General features: G+C 39.7%; 1 protein-coding gene across 1 annotated transcript in view; it reads right to left on the bottom strand.

The window, feature by feature from the left end:
* LOC124286683 overlaps positions 1-22,783 on the bottom strand; it is a 51,282-nt gene that overhangs the window by 11,814 nt on the left and 16,685 nt on the right. Inside the window, exons 4-14 of the mRNA XM_046723091.1 lie at positions 13,991-14,212; positions 11,950-12,120; positions 8,305-8,522; positions 7,286-7,472; positions 6,326-6,460; positions 4,295-4,462; positions 3,739-3,972; positions 3,228-3,443; positions 2,687-2,860; positions 1,161-1,378; positions 459-693 (exon numbers count right to left, since the gene is read on the bottom strand). Coding sequence (XP_046579047.1) covers positions 459-693; positions 1,161-1,378; positions 2,687-2,860; positions 3,228-3,443; positions 3,739-3,972; positions 4,295-4,462; positions 6,326-6,460; positions 7,286-7,472; positions 8,305-8,522; positions 11,950-12,120; positions 13,991-14,212 — 2,178 coding nt within the window. The remainder of the gene's footprint in view (positions 1-458; positions 694-1,160; positions 1,379-2,686; positions 2,861-3,227; positions 3,444-3,738; positions 3,973-4,294; positions 4,463-6,325; positions 6,461-7,285; positions 7,473-8,304; positions 8,523-11,949; positions 12,121-13,990; positions 14,213-22,783) is intronic.

Below are 22,783 nucleotides of genomic sequence, written 5' to 3'. Positions count from 1 at the left end.
CTTCATGAGAATCGATCGAGGCAAATGAGATATCATTACATGAACCTAGCAGGTCAGCCCGATCCCTATCTCACCTTAAGATCCATTCGGACCCTGTTGTTCAATGGGAATTTAACGGTATGTCAGATCACCACAACCTGTCAACTTGTGACGCTTACCGAACACAGGTAAGGCACTAGCACACCATAGATCATTAGGCAGAGATTCTGGGGTTCGATTCCATGATCAGATGATCCTGACAAAGCTAAAAAAACAAATCTTCGCAATTTTCGATGTCATAAATAAATGGCATCATAGATTTTCAATGGTTAGCATTCCCCACCAATGGCAACATATCACAAACACACGCCAAGGCAAGACAACTGTTCGTCCGTCATATACACACGCACTAGGATGTCAAATATCCGCTCTCCACATCAGAAGAAAAGGAAATTAAACACCAAAACAAACTATTTTACCCTTAGTTTCACACACAAAAGCTTGTTTCTCCTCACAGTCGGTGTCACTGTAGTAGTGTCTACCAGCGTAATAATCATCGTAACTCTTTCTCAGCTCTATGCAGTCTTGATTTTCCCGTACGCCATCGTTCAAAATGTACCCTGTTGGCTCAGCTGAGATGTTGTCTTTTCCTGGGAACCAGTCCAGTACTGTGATGTCTGTGAATGGATGCTGACGCCATCGGTACCAGTGTTGCTGAAACGAAATGTTGCACGTCTTAAAAATAGAAAATATCATAACCTTTGCGTGCTAACGGACACAACGTTGATGTGTGGTATTACAATGTATTTTAATCTTACTAACTAAAGTATAGTGCCCCAAATACTCACGAAGTCACACAGTGTGAATGGCACATATAACGTCAGTCTATACCATGTCACACAGTGTGAACGGCACATATAGTGTCAGTCTATACTACGTTACAAAGGGTGCCAATAGCACATACAGTACATACATGTTACAGTGAATATGTAAAGTTCAGTGATTATGTACAATGATTCACTCATTAAGTTTTACATATTCACTGTAATATATATACTTAGATCACTAGCAATACCAGTAGGCGCTGGGGGCTTAATAAGCCACAAATAAGGCCATGAGCGGAAGTGGTCCAGAATCCCCATTGTCATACTACTACCAACATATACAAAAGGAATACATACCAGACCAATGTCGTTGCCTCCAGTCCACACAACCAAATCTCTATCAAAGTCCAGTATATCCACAATAAACTGTCTCTCTTCGTCGTCATTGATCTCCACCAGATAGCCATTCCTGTTCTCACATGCTTCAGCTGCAGCTGACCAACTCAGGGTCTCCTCTACGATCAGGTAGCAGCTCGAGCCCCGCCTCATCCAGTTCTCAGGACAAGGCTGGTCATCTGGGAGGAAGACACCCATACTCAAACAACAACGTTCGTAACAACTGGTAATCTAAATTAAGTTCATTTTCCGCTGTAGCTTGTCGTTACGTCAAGTTGTATCAAAGTTACAACTTAACCTCCAGAATGCCGTGAAGGTAGTGTAACGTGGTGAGTAGAGCCTCACTCTACCTGGTCGGACACTGGGAAGGTATGTATGTATCTACCCGGGTGACACATGGGAAACAACGTCTCTACCTACCCGGGTGACACATGGGAAACAACGTCTCTACCTACCCGGGTGACACATGGGTAACAACGTCTCTACCTACCCGGATGACACATGGGAAACAACGTCTGTGACACATTGGAAACAACGGTTGTACTTACTCAGTTGACACATGGGGAGTTGTGTCCACAGTGTGTTGCTCTGACACATGGGGAACAACGTCTCTACCTACCCGGATGACACATGGGAAACAACGTCTGTGACACATTGGAAACAACGGTTGTACTTACTCAGTTGACACATGGGGAGTTGTGTCCACAGTGTGTTGCTCTGACACATGGGGAACAATGTCTGTACCTATCTTACGGACAGAATGTTTAGTCTGACATATGAGAAACAACGCTTGTTCCTACCCGTCTAACACATGTGAAGTTTTGTATGATCTACCCGTCTGACACATGGGAAACAAAGCTTGTTTCTATCCGTCTAACACATGGGAAGTTTTGTATGATCTACCGGTCTGACACATGGGAAACAGCGCTTGTTTCACATGTGAAGTTATGTATGATCTACTCGTCTGACACATGGGAAACAAGGTCCGTACTTACCCGGATGACACATGGGAAACAAAGGTCTGTACCTACTCGCATTACACATGGGACACAACGTCTGTGACACATGGGAATCAACGCTTATTTCTACCCGTCTAATACATATGAAGTTATGTATGATCTACTCGTCTGACACATGGGAAACAAGGTCCGTACCCACCCGGATAACACATGGGAAACAAAGGTATGTACCTACTCGCATGACACATATGGTACAACGTCTGTGACACATGTGACACAACGTCTGTGACACATGTGACACAATGTCTATGACACATTACCCGGATGACACATGGGAAACAACGTCTATGACACATGGGAAACAACAGTTGTATCTACCCGGGTGAAACGTGGAAACAACGGTTGTACCTACCCGTCTGACACACGGGGAACGACGTCTGTACCTACCCGGATGATACATGGGGAACAACGTCTGTGACACGTGGGAAACACTGTCTGTGACACATGGGGAACAACGTCTGTACTTACTCGGTTGACACATTGGGAGTTGTGTCCACAGTGTGTTGCCCTGACAAGTGACGCTGATGTTGGCTACGTGGGCGGTGAAGTTGTTGCAGTTGTATGTAACCTCAGAGCTAACAGCAGTCGTTCCTGCCACCGCGCTAACCGTACCATAAAGTACCGATGTTATCGGGGCACATGCTGAAATAAATATTCAATCAAATGTCTCTGTTATAAAAAAAATTTGGTTCATTCAACATAAAGTCATTAAACTGCTCTCTTGTGACAGTCCTTAATGGGTTGTAAAACTTGACTAACATTATTTGAAGCACATTTTCGATCCCAAAAGTTTGTCAGTTTCAAATTGTCAGAGTTGCGTCCCTTAGGTGGTATCGTAACCGCGATCATGAATCTGCATCGATGTGGACCATTTGTGTAATCACCATCACCTTGTTCCCGTGGGATGACTATTTTTTTCTACTCTGGTCTTTCTCCAGACTTGAAGCTTACATTGATACTCAATACTGCTCAAAGCTAAAAGTGGTTTCATTATTCCACGAGGTATTACCAGATCGTGTCCAGTAGTCCATGGTCGTTGCTTCCCCAGTGCTCGTCGTGTCGTTGAACAGCCAACATGTACTGTCCGACGTTGTAAATCCGTACGAGGTACACCGAGCCTGGCTGAGACACTCTGCTCCACACCAGTCACTGGTGCTGGTCCACAGAGTCTGCATGGGCTCCAAGGATACAGATGAACCGAGCTGGACCGTAGCACGTTCAGAGCCTGGAACAAAAGTGTTTGTGTGACCTGCTGTGAATTTATATACGATAGAAATAACTGTACTGACAAATTGGATACTTTCATCATCCGTGCATCGGCAGGCCTCATACTCTCTTGTTAAACAAAAAGCTTATTATCAGGCAGAAATGCGTTTTTGAAACAATATAGAGACACATAGGAGTTCTATGTTTGGTGGACCTCGAAGTATTCCATCCATATCCTGTAAACAATCGAGGCTCGAGTAGACAGTAAGGTGAACAACGATCGGTGTTGACCTTGGCTTTAAGTGTTTACTTACTGTTGACCTTCGAGCACAGAGCGGGTGTATTGGATGTGCACGAGTGTTTGAACAACTTAGGCCCCGCCTTGCTGACTTCAAACACAATGCAGTCGCCAGTCGACGTGAACGCCGGTGTGCTGCTACGTCCATTTCGCCAGGGGAGATAATCCTCCAAAATGTCGTCAAATTCAGCAATACCCTGATCTTCGTACTTGGAATTGTTCTTCTTCAGACTAGACCAGTAGTACATGGCTGGAAACACGGGGACCGTAAACACATGCTGGCAAGCACAGGAGACATTGGGAAACGAAATCTTGAAGCAACTGTGACAATCTACCTGAGAAATATTTTCATTCATTCCAGTCTTCCATGTATTTATCTCAAACCTCATTCTCCAATATCTATATTTTCTGCTTTGAAGATTTGAATTAGAATGCACTGTAATTTTCGAAGCGTTTCCTTGGATGGAACGACAAAATAAAGAGTACTCGATAGATGTACGATAGATGTACTCACGTATTCTCTCTATCACTCAATAAATATGTGTTTACCTTTTAAGAAAGAGTATCAATACCTTTGTCGTAGCCTCTTCTTGCGTAGAACTGTCTGAGGGCTGAGTCCATCATGTGGGAGATTGGCGCCATGAGGGCACCGCCCTCCCTTTTACAGGCTGCCATGGCTATATCGTGGGGCAGCGAATCAGGAATCTCACTAAATCTGTAGCCGTTGTACAATGTCCAATCTGGAATATCACCGTCCGTATTTCCGTTAAAAAACTCAACGAATTCTACAGAATTATTTTTAGTAATCTGGGTCATATATGTCTTCGTTTCTATCCCACTGATCTCTGTGTTTCAGCTTGTGGTTTACTCGCGTATTATCGACATTATTACTCTACAATACTAATGCTGACTCAGTGGTTTACTCGCATATTGTCGACATTATTACTCTACAATACTAATGCTGACTCAGTGGTTTATTAGCGTATTATCGACATTATTACTCTGCAATACTAATGCTGACTCAGTGGTTTACTCGCGTAATATCGACATTATTACTCTGCAATACTAATGCTGACTCAGTGGTTTACTAGCGTATTATCGACATTATTACTCTGCAATACTAATGCTGACTCAGTGGTTTACTTGCGTAATATCGACATTATTACTCTACAATACTAATGCTGACTCGGTGGTTTAATGCGTATTATCGACATTATTACTCTACAATACTAATGCTGACTCAGTGGTTTACTAGCGTATTATCGACATTATTACTCTACAATACTAATGCTGACTCAGTGGTTTACTCGCGTATTATCGACATTATTACTCTACAATACTAATGCTGACTCAGTGGTTTACTCGCGTAATATCGACATTATTACTCTACAATACTAATGCTGACTCAGTGGTTTACTCGCGTAATATCGACATTATTACTCTACAATACTAATGCTGACTCAGTGGTTTACTCGCGTATTATCGACATTATTACTCTACAATACTAATGCTGACTCAGTGGTTTACTCGCGTATTATCGACATTATTACTCTGACTCAGTGGTTTACATTATCGACATTATTACTCTACAATACTAATGCTGACTCAGTGGTTTACTCGCGTATTATCGACATTATTACTCTACAATACTAATGCTGACTCAGTGGTTTACTAGCGTAATATCGACATTATTACTCTACAATACTAATGCTGACTCAGTGGTTTACTTATCGACATTAATGCTGACTCAGTGGTTTACTACTCTAATACTAATGCTGACTCAGTGGTTTACTCGCGTATTATCGACATTATTACTCTACAATACTAATGCTGACTCAGTGGTTTACATTATCGACATTATTACTCTACAATACTAATGCTGACTCAGTGGTTTACTCGCGTAATATCGACATTATTACTCTACAATACTAATGCTGACTCAGTGGTTTACTCGCGTAATATCGACATTATTACTCTACAATACTAATGCTGACTCAGTGGTTTACTCGCGTAATATCGACATTATTACTCTACAATACTAATGCTGACTCAGTGGTTTACTCGCGTAATATCGACATTATTACTCTACAATACTAATGCTGACTCAGTGGTTTACTCACGTATTATCGACATTATTACTCTGCAATACTAATGCTGACTCAGTGGTTTACTCACCGCGTATATCGACATTATTACTCTGCAATACTAATGCTGACTCAGTGGTTTACTCGCGTAATATCGACATTATTACTCTACAATACTAATGCTGACTCAGTGGTTTACTCGCGTAATATCGACATTATTACTCTACAATACTAATGCTGACTCAGTGGTTTACTCGCGTAATATCGACATTATTACTCTACAATACTAATGCTGACTCAGTGGTTTACTCGCGTAATATCGACATTATTACTCTACAATACTAATGCTGACTCAGTGGTTTACTCGCGTATTATCGACATTATTACTCTACAATACTAATGCTGACTCAGTGGTTTACTCGCGTATTATCGACATTATTACTCTGCAATACTAATGCTGACTCAGTGGTGACACGAGCGTACACGTTGTACTTGTATTCCAAGCTGTACTTGACATACCTCTATCACAGACAGCGGAAGCGCTGGACCCCACCGTTTCGTTGTACGGGTACATGCATCTACATTGAGACGCATTGCAAGATGACCTCCCTCTGCACCAGCTATCGTCGTGACAGTGGTCGCCAACATGCTGCCCTGTAACAGTCACCCATCCACTTTACATGATATCACTCAGTTTATTCAATGTCTAGCTCCACACTCGAAACAATAAATGAAGGTGAAAATATAATCGTCTTGCTGCAAAATATGTGTATATGTAATTTCAACCTGTTTTCAAAAAATGATGTCAGGTCTTATCACCTTTCCACTGTATGACTGAATCATGTTGTCACTACTTCGGTGGAAGTGAAATCATGTTTTCACTTTTCCACTGTATGACTGAATTATGTTGTCACTACTTCGGTGTACAGTGAAACCGTGTTTTCACCTTTCCACTGTATGACTGAATTATGTTGTCACTACTTCGGTGGAAGTGAAACCATGTTTTCACTTTTCCACTGTATGACTGAATTATGTTGTCACTACGTCGGTGTACAGTGAAACCGTGTTTTCACTTTTCCAATGTATGACTGAATTATGTTGTCACTACTTCGGTGGAAGTGAAACCGTGTTTTCACCTTTCCACTGTATGACTGAATCATGTTGTCACTACTTCGGTGGAAGTGAAACCGTGTTATCACTACTCCCTTGACGTCCCATTACAATGATGTAAAAACATCATGTATTCTTTCAGCTGCTACTCTAACTGATACAGTTATGCTTTGTTTTCCCCCTGAATCAGGAAGAAGTGTGTTTGCCAGGGTAATACTTTATACTCCTAACAGAATACATGTAATACATGCATCTGTAAAAAATACTTTCTCGTTATTACTACACAGGAACCCATTAATACACTAAATGGTGCACAAGTGTGCATTCTAAAGATTGAGAGAATGCATTTTAATGATGAAGTCAACTCACTCCCAATTTCACATATAGAGTATGTAGGCTGTGAGCAGTTGGTTGCGTCGAAGAAGAACTTTCCCTTATCCACGCCATTCCACGTCCGCTTCAGTTGGACACAGTGGCCCGAGGGGTCGCCGGCTTCACTGTGCCATCTCGTGTACGAGATCTTGTTGTACTCTCGTGTCCAGTGGAACCACGTGTCCTGGCAAGCATTTAAAATGAACAGAACACTGTACGTTAGGGTTAGAAAATATGATTCTCTGCACGCTGCATTACAGCTCAATGCTGATGGAATATATCACAGAGTGTAATATGGATGAATGCTGTTTTGAGACGTATTTAGACATATACACTGAAAACACATTTAATTCATCTCTATATTTTGTCCACCTTGGTTTGTGCGCCCTGTAGTAAGAATGCAGTATATTAACTTCAGCGAAGATCTCATTTGACTAGACGCAACTGAAAACAATCATTCATTACTTTACTGACTGACTGACTGAGTTTAGTTTTACGCCGCTTTTAGCAATATTCCAGCAATATCACGGCAGGGGACACCAGAAATTAGCTTCACACATTGTGCCCATGTAGGGAATCGAACCTGGGTCTTCGGCGTGACGAGCCAACGCTTTAACTACTAGGCTACCCCACCGCCCAATTTCTTAACTATTTGAATTCATAAACACACACAGCGATTATCACTCCTTTAGGCACCGCTTTAGAATATGGTTGACACAATTTGCATTCAAGAATCCAGGGGCTAAGGGTATACCTGGAGCATCCTTAGCTAAAAACAGCGAACCCTCGTATAGGCAGTCGAGATCGGTGAGTGAGTGAGTGAGTGAGTTTAGTTTCACGCCGCAATATTCCAGCTATCAGTGAAGCCATACTAAATAATTATTCATGTAATCCTGCTTTTTGATACTTTTGGCGGGGACTCTTTTCTCACATCATGTTTTGTTTACCACCCGGCAGTTACTTGCCTTCGTTGAGCCTTCGTCTATTGCTGCTAAAACTGCCACAGTTTCTACTACCTTTATTTCATCGGAGGCTCCAATCCAAAACGTCTCATTCTCTCTTCCGAGCAACAGCTTATCCACTACAGTCATTTTCGTTGCGTCCTTGACCTCAAGTACGTGACCTCCAAGTGCTTGGCAAACCTGGTGTGCCGTATACCACGTCATCGGACTGTCCGGGATCTGGTAACATATTCCTTCATAGGACACCTGACCTGACAGGCAATCGCGGACATCTGCAGCAAGACACATACTGTTAGTAAGTGCACTCAACGTTACCGTCAACCGTATACCTAGCAACCGCTCTAAACGTTACCGTCAAGCCTGGGTTGAGTCCCAATTCGCCTACATCCCATTTCGCCTACATCCCATTTCGCCTACAGTAAACATGTAGGCGAATAGGGAATAGAAAATGCACCCCTATTGAGAGAATGGACTTGACTTAGTGGAATTAAGGAAGGTCAGTTTCACAATGTATGAGTTAAAAGATAAGTATATCATTGTCTTCAAATGGAGTCAACTTATAATATGTGTTTATATAAGGAATTGGCTTAAGGATTACGGCTATGAAGATCAAAAGTAGCAGTGAAATACTTACAACACTTTGTGATTATATAAATATTAATCATTTTGTTGCTACACACTGGAAGTGTGTGATCCAGGGATGTAAAGGAAGATGCAGCACCATAATGGTCTGAAAAAACTTGTCGGAAAGCACCATCCGAACATTTATGAATTCATAACAGCTATCAAGAACATTGAATCAACCAACAAGATCACTCGCCTTTAGATTGACCATGGTGCAACAACTCGGCTACGCTCACGAGTTTACAGAGATCTTGACCAGTGTCTCAACCGACTGAGACAACTTGAAAGTGGAAGAAGATCACCTATTCAGCTGCAGGACGCAGCAGGTCACTTATTGAAGCTTCAATAAACTCAGGCATCCATGAACTCAAGTACAGTGTACTAGTTAACAGCCAATGTTATTTTGATTATTGTATTATATTGTACTATGATTTGCTGTGAATAAAAGCATGAAAGAAGAACAAAAATTTTTATTTTAATGCAAAGAGCCATGTTGTCTACATGTGCTATTAATCAAATAAAGGAAAACTATGGGAGATTCCATTTATATCTGAAGGGGGTCAACTTATTACTCATGCATGAAATAACAGTCACTAGACCATAAATTGTTGATTTAAGACTGTAGGCGAAATGGGATGTAGGCGAAATGGGAACATGCCCAAGCCTGTACCATGCAGAGAGATAACTTACCATCTACTGGTTATATTAGACAGAGAAAAATCTATATTTCAACTTGATTCACATGTTTCACGAGTTTAAACTGACTATATCATTACAGTAAAAGACCAGATTTACACATTAAACAGCTTTTTATTTCCGTTCTCCGAGTGAGTGCACAGCAGTTAATGCCGTTTTGAGCGGCAACACAGAATCATTAAATTCAAAACAAATTCAATGTAAAATAAAACAATTTAAATTATGCTTAAAACAATTATACTTGTTTCAGTTCATTCCCTTTTTTACACTTACATCCTGTTTTTACATTACATCCCTAATATACTGAAATTGAAAGGCACGGGATCTCTACAAATGGACGTGGTAAAATCTTCAGGCCACATGGTCGCTGCGCCAATTCTTGTAACGAACTCATAGACACCTCCAATCATTGGCGTAAATTTTCAAACTTTAAAAGTGGAAACAACAAAAACTGAACAACTATTGTTTTATCGGGAACTGGAAGATAAAGTAGACCAACTATGAAATGTTGCCCAAAATTATCTAAAAAGACGCACGTCCTTTGTATTCTACTACTCCTAAGTTCCATCGACTTTTCAGATTACTATTACAAATTACATTGTTAATTCAAGTAATAATTTTGAATATAGCTATGACAAAAAATACAGACAGAATGTCATATTTATACGGACACATGTGAAGAAAATAAATACTCGTTCGAAGGAACCAGTTCCACTTTGATATGTTTCAACAGGTAGAATGGAGGACTTTGGAGCATGACGAGGCACACACTAGTGAGTACAAATGGTAGAGAAAGTAAGCGAGTGACCTATCCCTGCTGTAGATTGTCCCTGGTTTCAAGATTGTATTGATCTGATATTCGGTTACCTCCCCTACTGACTTACAGCTGGAGAAGTCCCATGGAATAACCGCGGCATACTCTTTCATTTCATTCTTGCAACAAATTGTCCAACACATTTATGAATTTACGGATTTCGTGAAAATATGAAACTGAACAACTATCAAAAAGATGGTAATGTGTAAAAGACATATGTCAAAACTGAATTATCACAGACAATTGCAGACAATGTTCGAAAAGTATGAGTTACCTATACAATTACCCACCAACCCCCAAACGCCCACCGACTTGTCACAGAACTACTACACTATGGCACTATAGCTGCCGTGGAGTCTGTGTACTGTGTCATTCCTAAGGGATGCAACTCTCAGCTTCTGCACGAGTGGGCCGATTGTGTCTCCCAAGAGGGCAAAACACATCTAGTCCACGATGTTCATTTTACTATAGAGGACAAAAATTGTTTCTGAAGTCAATAATTCTTTTGTAAGAGCAGAAAACAACAGTGGTTGGCGGGTCGATATGTAAGCTCCCTTCACCAAGGCGTTCTGTGTTATCATGTTATAACAGGTGGTGTGCAATGGCGGAGATAATGGTAACATTGCCAATAGGAATCCAAACTTAACAAAATACATAAGGAAATAGAGTTCTTGTTGCTTAATGTCAGCCTAAAACACCTATGACGTAACTATCGCTGATTGAAGCTTTTGTCGATCAAAAGGTGCTACCAAATCAATTATGCAAGTAATGTTTGTATGTATTACCTATATTTATAGCGTCAAATCACCATGATTGCATGTCATATAACCAATCAGGATCAATCCGCACCTTTTAGCAACATTTCTGGCAGCTGGTTACTCAAGTACCTGCATTTATGCTTGATAATGGCAATCGATTGTCTATTAGGTAAGCCGACAACACTATGGGCTATGCCTGGGGACACTTATATATTATAATTAACGATGGAAGTTAATTATGGGTTTAACATTTTATCGCCATTGTGTTTGTGAAACAAATTCAAAGCGTTGTTCTTTACTTGTGAGCCACAGAATCTCTGAACTTCAACACAGGAGACGTAATTACATTTTTTTCTCGTTCATCGATAACTTGATTGTCTGGTTTGTTTACAGGCCGCCGCCGCATGGCAGGAGTACTGGTGGGCCGCGTCAGTCTGCTAATACTTTATAGTGTACTTTGTTAGGCTTGTGTGTGTGAATGGTGGGTGCTAACGGGAGGGCAGGACATGCGCACCCTTTTCTCGAACACCTGGTGTCATCACTCAGTTTTAGTAGTCCATTCATACCTTTTCACAGCTATTTGCCCTATCTTTCTGTGAAAAGTCAAGACGAGGTATTCGTTTGCACTGACGATTAATAATCGGTTTGTTCATTTACAAGTGTATTTTTCATATTTTCGAGTCCTACCAATTTTCAGACAGCGTAAAATCTATATCTCTGAACTTAAGTTACTCCCTCATTGTTATACTACTTGTGTCACCTTTGTTAGCTAATAGCACTGGTTGAGTATAAAGTGTGTGTCCTTACCACCAGCGATACAAGATGGGTACTCAGTCCACCTTCCGTTCGGTTGACAGGACACAGCCGAGGGTGTTGGTGTGTAATCCACTATGCAGCTGACGTTGTGGACATCACCGACATTGTTGCTGAGGCCGTTCATATTTTTGCTGTTATCCGGAACAACAAGTGTTGCACATCCTGTACGGGAAATGGTTAACAGTTAAAATCGAGCGGAAGTCACTCGAGCAACGGATATAAAAGCCACCATTCTTAATGTAAGATTAAGTTATCAACTTAAAAAAAATGTCACTTCAAAAACAAAGTGAACAACCCTGTTAGAAAAGAGAATATAGGTCACGTTCAGCTGAGAAAATAACGTCACTTCCGGCAACGATTGTGTACGTCGCTTCAGAAACGAAATGGTTTAGAACCGTCATACGTTCAGCGGTAATTTCAGCAACGATAGTGGACGTTAATTTCGGCATCAGATATCACTCTCGGTGTGAACAACGACTGTACACGTCACTGACGTAACATCTTTTGTGTACATCATCAGACACACACAGCTAATGTCACTTCAACAAAGCGTGGGTATATCACGTTTGGCCGCGATTCTGATTTTGTTTTTGTTGGTTTGTTGTTTAACGCCGCACTCAGCAATATTCCAGCTATATGTAGGCGGTATGTAAACAGTCGAGTCCGGACCAGACAATACAGTAATCGACATCATTAGCATCGATCTATGCAATTGGGATACGATGACATGTGTCAACCACGTCAGCGAGTCTGACCACCCGAGCCCGTTAATCGCCTCTTACGACAAGCATGGGCTGCTGAAGACCAATTCTGACCTGGGTGGCCGCGATGGTGAACTAAAGCTGAAAAAAGACTGAGCGAGTTAGTTTTAACTAACGTTAACTTTAATTTAATGGAGCTTCGATCGCTATTTCAGTTATATAAGCTTGAATTTGAAAGAAAATGAACTGTATGCAGGCCGTAGACGATTCCACTGTAATAATACCAACAAGCTTGGGCATAGTAAGATCAGACAGGCACGGGACCTCTAAACACTAAGGCACTCAAGTTGAAATGAAATTTTGACGTAATTACAGGATAAAGTCCATAAGAAGCTTAAGGTAGTAATGGGGGTATATGCAGAAAACGCCGTATATGCCCTGGGTACCATGGTAACTGGCTCATCAGCTCTCTGAAGCAAGAGCATTGCTACTGACTTTAGATACAGACTGATCAGTACACCGGTTGACGTGATCGATATTTATTCGTATATACGCATAACGTGTTTACTAGACTCACGCTTAGTCCCTAATTATATGTAATATTGATGGTAGCAAATAAACCCATTTAAATTAAATGGGTTTGCTGATGTCCAAACAAATTGAATACTAAATATGAATTTCTCATGAATGCATACCTCGGGAGTGATTTGTACGAGTAGAATAAAGTACGGGCAAAAATACCGAAAAAGTGGGGGAAACCCTAAAAAAACGCAACCACGTTTGCGTGAGAAACCATCTATGCACAGCAGATCTTGGCCCGAGACGACCAGTGCTAGGACTGATCAGCATCGTAGGCTGCGATGTCAGTGACGTCATGGACACACAGTGTGGCCACAACAGCGAGGGAGACGTGTTTGGTTTAGTGCCGAGTCACGTTCATTGCTTCTCAGAATTCGTCGTGCTTTTGGGGAAAGTTATGCTCGAAACTGCATACAGGAAGTGAACAGATTTGGTGGTGAACGTGAAAGGATCTGGGGCGCGATCTCCCATACAGCTAGAATAGACGTCCAGGGTAATTTAACGGCACAACGTAACACAGGTGAAATACAAGATATTGAGTACAGATGACCTTCACCTTGACATTCGGTAGCGTGTGCCCTTATGACCCTCGGTCAGTAGCAATGACTTGTGCCAAACTTGCAAAATATGTTATTATCTGTTGATTATTTATATATGCATAAAGTATACATTTGAAAACTACTTCTGCGTTTTCCGTTTTTGCGATAGTTCGAATCACACTCTAAACACCTGATTCATTGATCAACACTTACTTGCAATTGTCTTGGTAACATTCTTATCTGTCTCCACCTTGCGGGTATCAAAGAGATGGCATGCCTGTGTCGCGGACAGGTAAGTGTACGTGACACAAGTGGTCCTCTCCACACACTCCTGGGCACAGGACGCAGATGTTTCGACGTCCGTCAAATTCAGGATTAGGGGAGCTAGTGGCAGATCGGGGAAGGGGTCTTCATAACGAGTAAACAGTATCTGGGCTGAAAAGACAAGGAAAATGATGACAAAGACACGCTATTATCCGTCAATAAAGTTACCCTCCTATCCAACCTATTCAAAGGGTCTCGGGTATTTTTCAGTCGGTGGTGGTTGCCTAGAATATGAGTGCTACAAAGATTAGGTGTGTAAAAGTCATAGTTACTGTGACCGTCTCTGTTGTATAATAATGCCCCACAATCACTTGTTCCATTAATCGAAAAGCTACAAAATTGCTGATGCAGCGTTAAAACAATACTCACTGACTTATTAGTAGTTTACACAATACATTAGTCATTTATCATCACATAACTGTAAACGGTAATGCGAGAACAGGGGTAAGAGGGACCCTCAAACTTTCTTTCTATATGTTCTCGACACTTACCTTTGTTGGGGAATCGACATGTATCTATGTTGCAGATCCAAACATTGTATATAAGTAGCTATAGGGAGTAGACACAATGTTTCTTAGTCTACTTCTGTTTGTTTTATAATGTTCCTACAGTCCGTTTGAGTCAGAAACGGACCGATGAATTGCAAATTTTATCATTGTACAAAATTGCCACATAAATATAAATAGTACACATGTTTATCATTTACTAATACCCAACAGCTTTCTTATATTTGAAAATTGTCCGGACTCCAACCAAAAAAGTTCTTTAAAAAACTATCATTAAAATTTTGACACAGTTCACTATTTGTTACGAGGGAGGAGTGCAGAGAACGGGACAGCCAGGTGTAAGAGAAGCACGTGCACAAGTGCCCACCAACTTATTGATTCATTAGCCTGTGCTGTGCCGTCTCCATCCTTTCTCGCACACCTGGCTGTCCCTTTCTCTGCACTCCTCCCTCGTAACAAATAGTGAACTGAGTCAAAATTTTAATGATAGTTTCTTAAAGAACTTTTTTGGTGGAGTCCGGACAATTTTCAAATATAAGAAAGCTGTTGGGTATTAGTAAATGATAAACATGTGTACTATTTATATTTATGTGGCAATTTTGTACAATGATAAAATTTGCAATTCATCGGTCCGTTTCTGACTCAAACGGACTGTAAATTTCAGTAACTATGATTTTTTTGGTATTCGTCCATTAGTGTTATCAGCCCATTTCAAAGTTGATTCAATAAGTTTAGCAGAAGTCTGTAGCTAAATGAATCTAGTTTGAAGAAATGTTCTCAATGATAATTTCACTCTAACATAAATCAAGTTTACAAATCAAAGAATCAAGTGGCTGTACAACTTCCATTACAATGGCAGTGTAAGATAAAACAGAAGTGGTCCTGCCAGTAAAGTCACTGATAAAATCATTCACCTCTGCAAGTTTCGAAAAGGATATCCACGGTAAAAATATCGATTTCATAGACTGTTTAGACTGTTGGATTTGATGTAATTGAAGATGACAGAGACAAGCGTGGTCCTCTTGATTTTTTATAAACAAACTTTCAGACATTTCTTAACTAAGATGGACTATTCTGGCTTGTCCGGAGGCTTCCACATTCTCTTGTCTAAATACCGTAACCACCACACCAATTCCATCTGTTGAATCTCAGCAGAATCAATACAGTACAATTGAATCACTGTTTTACATTGAGTTACACAGCCACATATCAATTAGTCACTGTAAGAATATACGTATTTTCAAACTTCGATCGTGTGCACGATCTTATCATCAAATGTGTGTATGCCAGTCTCTGGCTTGCATAACACGACGTGGAGCATCACATTTCCAATGTTCCAGAGACATCATGGCTAACAGGAAATGGGTGTGTAGCACCTCGCCAGTCACAATGTAGGCACCCACCCAATCAAATCTGAAGCTGTAATCACGTGATTGAGTATCGTTCAATGTTCATAGTTTACGAAGATCTTAGGAATATAAACAAAATCCCAACATGTCAGGCATTTTCAGGAAGGCTCACGTGCATCATCCATCCGAACATTTTACAAAATATATTCGAAACTCTTAATTAAATAAGTACATATATGTGCCTATCCTTGTTTAAAAGGGCTTTAGTAGGCTTCCTTCTATGATGCACAAGGGTCTTCTGTTACGACGTAAATTGTAATAAAAACGAAATTGTAATACTTGCAGCAAATTGTAATAAACTTGACGTAAATTGTAATAAAAACGTAAATTGTAATAAAAATTGACGTAAATTTTAATACGCAAATTGTAATAAAAATTGACGTAAATTGTAATAATTTTCGTTGCGGTAAAATGTAATAAATGTTTACTTAATTTGTCATAACAGTTTTAATCACTCGTAAATTCGCGAGTGTTTGTTTTTCGTTGCATTTCATACATCAAATAAGCTTGTTAGGGCGATAACTCAAGAAAGAAATGATGGATTTTGTTCAAATTTGGTACCAAGGTATATTGGCGAGATTCACCGACACAAGTGAAATGGAGTGACCTTGAGATAATTTTCAAGGTCACAGCAAAAATCTGAGGGTTTTGCCAAGATAAAGATTGTTAGCGCGATAACCCAAGAAAGAAATGACGAAAATGATATTCGTCCTGATATATAATCGATATAAACTGTCCTCTGTATCATGTCTTTTCGCAAATATCTTTTGAGGTTTTGATATGTATACATATAAAGTGGGGTGGGGTAGGGTGGGTTTCTAACGGGTATATCTAACACACTTGCATGCATGTAGAGTCGGAGAGGTGGGTGGGTTTTCTAACGGGTATAACTACGAGGGACGTTCAAATAGTAGTCAGCCTCACCTAGAATATGATACAAATGCAGCTGTTTTTATGTTTTATTTTTCTACATATTATCTCAGCCTCAAGCAAATTGGTTTTGCTATGTTGCAGCCTCACGATCCCCATTTCGTGAGACTTTGTATCTTGGCTTGGGACTCCCAAAAAACGTAAAATCTGCAATAAAATGCATCACAAACTTCAGGAAACAAAATATGCTATGTTTGAGATTGGTAGAAGTCGGCTAGAATTAAACTTAGATATTAAACTGCACAAAAAAGCAATTTCAAAACTAAAATCGCTTGTTCAAATGTCTCCCCATTCTGTTTACTGAAAGAACTCGAGAAAGAAATGAAGGATTTTGTTCAAATTTGGTACCAAGGTTTATTGACTGGAGATTGGAGATTTACCGACACCACTTGAATTTAGTGTTTTGCACATGTCTAACTTTTTAGTGCGAAAATACAAGACAGAATTAATATGTTTTGCTGAAAGGTAGTACCAACATGCGTTGGGAGTATCGTCTAACGCCAGTCGAATTCAGTGACCTTCGGATTATTTTCAAGGTCACAGCGAGTATTCTTGGGATATCTCAAAACCTAATGGATGGAATTTGTTCGCATTTTGTATCAAGGCATCAGATGACAGTTTCGGTAACGTTTACATAATTTTTAGGGTCAGACAGAGGATAATTGCGACATTCAGATATCGACATGTGGCTGGGGTAATAGCTATATGTTTGTGACAAACGCTTTGTCATTACTAATTTACTAATTTTTGTTAGCATATGGTTTCTATAATTTCATGTTAATTCTACCACCTGTGAAATTATTCGTGACACGTCTTAAAAAAGCCAGAGATTATTTGGGTATGTTTTGAAAATTAAAGTGAATTGTTTTTCATTATGGAGTTATTTTTTATGTTGACGCGAGGACATATTTTACGAGCAATAGCTTTCATTAATTTAATGTTATTTCTATTACATTTTGAAGTTCTTCATAGCATATCCAAAATTAACAGGATATTGTTTGTTTACGCTTGCACGTTTCTTTTTCTTCATTTTCGAATTATTTTCAATGTTGACGCAATGACATATTTGAAGTTAATTTAATGTTTTTATCATATGTGATTTATTATGATTTATGTTTCGATCATACATTCATATATTGCGTTGTCATAGTTTAACCTGGTTCGTATTATTTTCTTCATCATATTACTACATATTATTGTATTTTATGAGAGGGAATTTTAAGTTACATTTGCTAAGGATATCATAAATCGCTGGCGCCTGGTTATTCCTTGCCACATAGCTGTGATAGAGTCGGTAGAGAGGCTAGTGTTGATGGGTTGTTGGAGGTTGTCAATTCTGTCGCGTAGAGCTTCAAGGGCTTCTTCCCGAGGTACATTGGTGAATAGGTCCACAACGGATCCATACGGAATAATACATCCACTACAACTCCAACCACCCCCCCTAAAGTCAAGACCGGCGTCTTCTCTACATTGACCAGAAGAGCCAAAAACATCTGCTCAACAAACCTACAAGAAGAAATTGAACACCTAAGGAAAGTCTTTGTAGAACGCAACCACTACCCACCTGAAATAGTCAACAGAACTATCGAAGCAACGCTTTCACCTGCCAAAAGATCTAAACCAGAATCAGCCCCCATCAAGATATCCATTCCCTACATAGGTAAACCATCACATCAAATCAGCCGACTCCTGAAACAACAGGCAGGCAAAGACACAACCTTCTCAGCGTCCTCCAGCCTCAACAACCTCCTCCATGCCAACGGAAGAAAACAACCCACCGTCAACAACAACAACCCGAAATGTTTTATTTATAAAATAAACTGTGATTGTGGACAAAGCTACATAGGTGAAACATCCCGACCCATCAACACCCCAGTCAAAGAACATCGCACCTCTGTTGCTAATTCCGACACCAAATCAGCTATCTCTGACCACATCAAAGCAAACCCCAATCATCAAATAAAGTGGTCCGACTTCACCATCAACCGTGACCAAGGATACTTCATTCCATCAGCTTATGATCCACTCCTCCACCAAGCCCAATCTAGTGTATAAACATCGCACCTATTGTATAAACATCTCCTTCATTGTACCACTCCTTTATTTATACATCTCTGGCTTCCATTCACGATCATTTGTGTACTCACTGGCTTCATCAGCTTACTGCTTTACCAATTATGGCAATTATGTTGTTTCCTTTGTCAATTACAATGTATGTAGTTTCTTTGTTATACACAGTATAAATATGCAGCTCCTCCACTTCATGTATCACTCTTGCTTGACAACGTTACAAGAATCTGTATCGAAACGTCGCACTCACGAAATAAAGAAGTTGTTATCCATAAAAAGTTGTTCCATATTTTACGTCTTAACTTCTAAAAATGTCACTCAAGCAAGTTAATGCTTATAACATACGAGGGCAAACATATCGGGGATAATTTGTTTTCATGCAATATGCACCGGGTAAAATATCACTTTGTCATGGTGACATGACATCATGAACAATGTTATGACGTCACGTTGCTTCCAAGAAGCCGCCTTCTAAATACAACGATGACGGGGAGCATGCATTTGTTGGAAAGGGATTATCGCGTAATTTCCACAATTAAAGACTTCGGTAATGAATAGAAAATTATATTCGTGACCATAATATGCTAGGTTAACGACCTAAATATCGGCATATCCCTTCTCTGGTTTCGAAAATACCAAGATTTAGGCAGTTGTGTTGTAAACTGATATTTATCTTCTATAAAGTCGGCTATATTCAAACCATGAGAAATGTCGTCAAAAAATGTCTGATGACAGTGAACCAACAAATAGTGTCCATATATTTTAGATATCTATAACAATAAAGCACAACCTCACTACTTTTTTTTATAAATGACAAAGGATTATTCAACCATATTAAAAGGTGTTCAGGCTTGAAGGACGAAGCTCATTAAAATCTAGTGCCAGCTCCCTTTAGAGACTGATAAAAAGTTCGAAAATTTGGGTCATAAATGCATGAAAGTTTTTATTGTTGTTCATACCCGTTAGGCCTCCCGCATCTACATGTAGTTGAGATATAACCGTTAGAACCACCACCACCCTCTCTGTCTTAAAGTATGCTAGATATAACCGTTAGAACACACCACACCACTTTTCTGCACATTTATTCAATTGGGCTAAATCATAGTTGAGAGTTGCTTCTATGGATTTTACATATTTTCCCGCAACGACGATTGATGTGTCATCGGCCAACATTATTGTGATATTTTGTAAATTTCCAGGTAAATCATTGATATATACAAGGAACACAAATTAACCAAGGGCAGATCCTTGAGGAACCCCTGCAGTAACGTTTAGTTTTTCATAATGTTCCATTAACAGAGACACACTGTCGTCTATCAGGGCCCGGTTGTTCAAAACTCGGTTATCTTTAAACCAGCCGTTAAGTACATTTAACCGAGTGTTACCTAATAACAGAGGGTTATCTTGTTGTTCAAAACTCTGTTAACTTTTAACAGGCTGTTAACGTGACGTTAAGTTAACACACGCCGCTAACATAACTCGCAAATGGCGTTCATGGCTAACACTGCTTTCATGACGCCAGTTCAGCAAAGAAAGGATAGGGTGTATCGTGGACTTGACTTCGATATTCGAAATTATTCTGACGAAGAGTTACATACGAAACTGTAAGTATGCACATCATAGGAACTAAAATACATGTTGTACAAGTACATGATGCCTACGTTTAATCTTTTAACACTTGTGGAAAGGTTTATATATGCTTCACTACACTAAATGTGTGAATTTCTTCTGTAAATATTATTCAAACAAACACTTTCAAAGAATATAACACGTACACCCTATACCCACGTATGATATGATATTGAACAAGGCTACATGTAGATAATTAAATTAGTTTCATGAAAAAATATCCGAACTATTATATTATGATACTGAAAGTGTAATCGGCGGGATATGGTGATTGTGTATGCTCTTATTCTACCGACCTTCACCTCAGAGAAACTGCCAAATACACTCCCATTTTAAGATAGAGAAGAAGCCAGAAATGCCGATTATTACCGTTGTCGTTCTGCGTGATTTTGCGTCAGTCATGGCGTCACGCAGCACAGAAACTTGACAGTTTCGTGTAACTACATGACATTCCTGTATTGCATCTATTTTTAATTTCCTATTTCTTGCTACTATGCTCTTTCCATGCAAATGGGTGTCTGAAAATTTGAGAAAATGCTACACAGTATAACGTCTGAAATTTTCTTTGTTTACATTTCAAACAGGTGTTGTCTTTCGAGCACAGCATTTGTTTCCACCTCCAATATCTTTCGTTTCACTTTATCTAGACACTGGGTATTGGTGCCAAAAAACCCAGTTGTAATTAGATTCTAAAATGTATTAGGAATTCAGTAGGACTGGGACGAGTAGGAAACAATGGAATCGAGTACCCGCATGTACGTACCCGAATCGGAATCGAGTACCCGGAAATGTAAGAAATACAATATTCGGGTCAACTTTCTGAATATTCAATCACGATTTGACAGAGATTATTGTAGAAAACTTGAACATTTAAACTGACCTCAAGCTATTTAATTTACGTCTGTTTAACCAATATAGAGAGTAACACCATTACTTACATTCCTCGTTATAACATCGAACGTTTTGTTCCTGCTGCTACTGTAACTTAACTATTCACTGCTCATACACAGATAAATTACAGTAATTAAAACTATGCCCCATTAATCGGACAATACCAATGATGTAAAAACCCGTTTAATTTCATGGTTAGAATAATGATCTTCAGTAACCCATGCTTGTCGTAAGAGGCGACTAACGGGATCGGGTGGTCAGACTCACTGACTTGGTTGACATATGTCATCGGTTCCCAATTGCGTACATCGATGCTCATGTTGTTGATCACTGGATTGTCTGGTCCAGACTCAATTATTTACAGACCGCCGCCATATAGCTGGAATATTGCTGAGTGAGGCGTAAAACTAAACTCACTCACTCACTCACTCAATGATGTAAATGTGTGTTACGTCAAAAATGAAAAAGACAAGCTATTGTCTGCCCTTGTCATTACAGAGCTCTCTCCCTTTCCGGATACTCGATTCCTAGATATAGGACTCGATTCCAGCTGTACCCGACCCGAATTCGAGTACCCGAGTTCCCGTCCCAGCCTTAGAATGCCGTGATTCATTTGTCGCCGCTGAATATGAAATACAAGTGATGTAACTGGCGTTTCGATACCGGCCTTCGCGAAACGTGATTTTGTAAACACTATCCAATAGGGCGCAAAATTCACTTGGGCGTTCGTGTGAGTGTATTTATGAAAACATCTGAACACGATTCCAGGCTTATCGGCAACGTTTCAGAATTATTAGTGATTTTATTAAAAACTGATATCATTGTTATTTTTGAAAGTCTATACTCCAAGTAATTATCCAATGTCCGTCTGGCATCCCTTCCCATAGATGGATTTTAATTATATATTTACTAATCATTTCAGTGAGTGAGTGATATGCAGGCCTACTTCGTAGTCATTTTGATTAAATGTTATATTTGAATATCGAAACCTTTTTGTCACAGCGAACACAACACTATCTCTTGTCATATTACACGATAATATTTGGAATTTTAAACTTATTTTATAACAATATCTGAATGCTAATGTTATTCCGTCCTTGAAGTCATTAACAAGAATTATGCATTTCCTGCAGTCACTTGTGAATTGAACTAAATGAAGGTTCGTCTGATTAATAAGTATCGAGGAAATTATGTTCATCTATAAATTAGACGCAGCTTCATGTTTTTCAAGACATCTTTCCGGAATA

Source organism: Haliotis rubra, unplaced genomic scaffold (genome assembly GCF_003918875.1).
Source record: "Haliotis rubra isolate DU_JTF1 unplaced genomic scaffold, ASM391887v1 Scf39, whole genome shotgun sequence".
NCBI classification, from domain to species: domain Eukaryota; kingdom Metazoa; phylum Mollusca; class Gastropoda; order Lepetellida; family Haliotidae; genus Haliotis; species Haliotis rubra.
The sequence above is the reverse complement of the archived record's forward strand: the minus strand, read 5'-3'. Positions and strand labels throughout refer to the sequence as shown.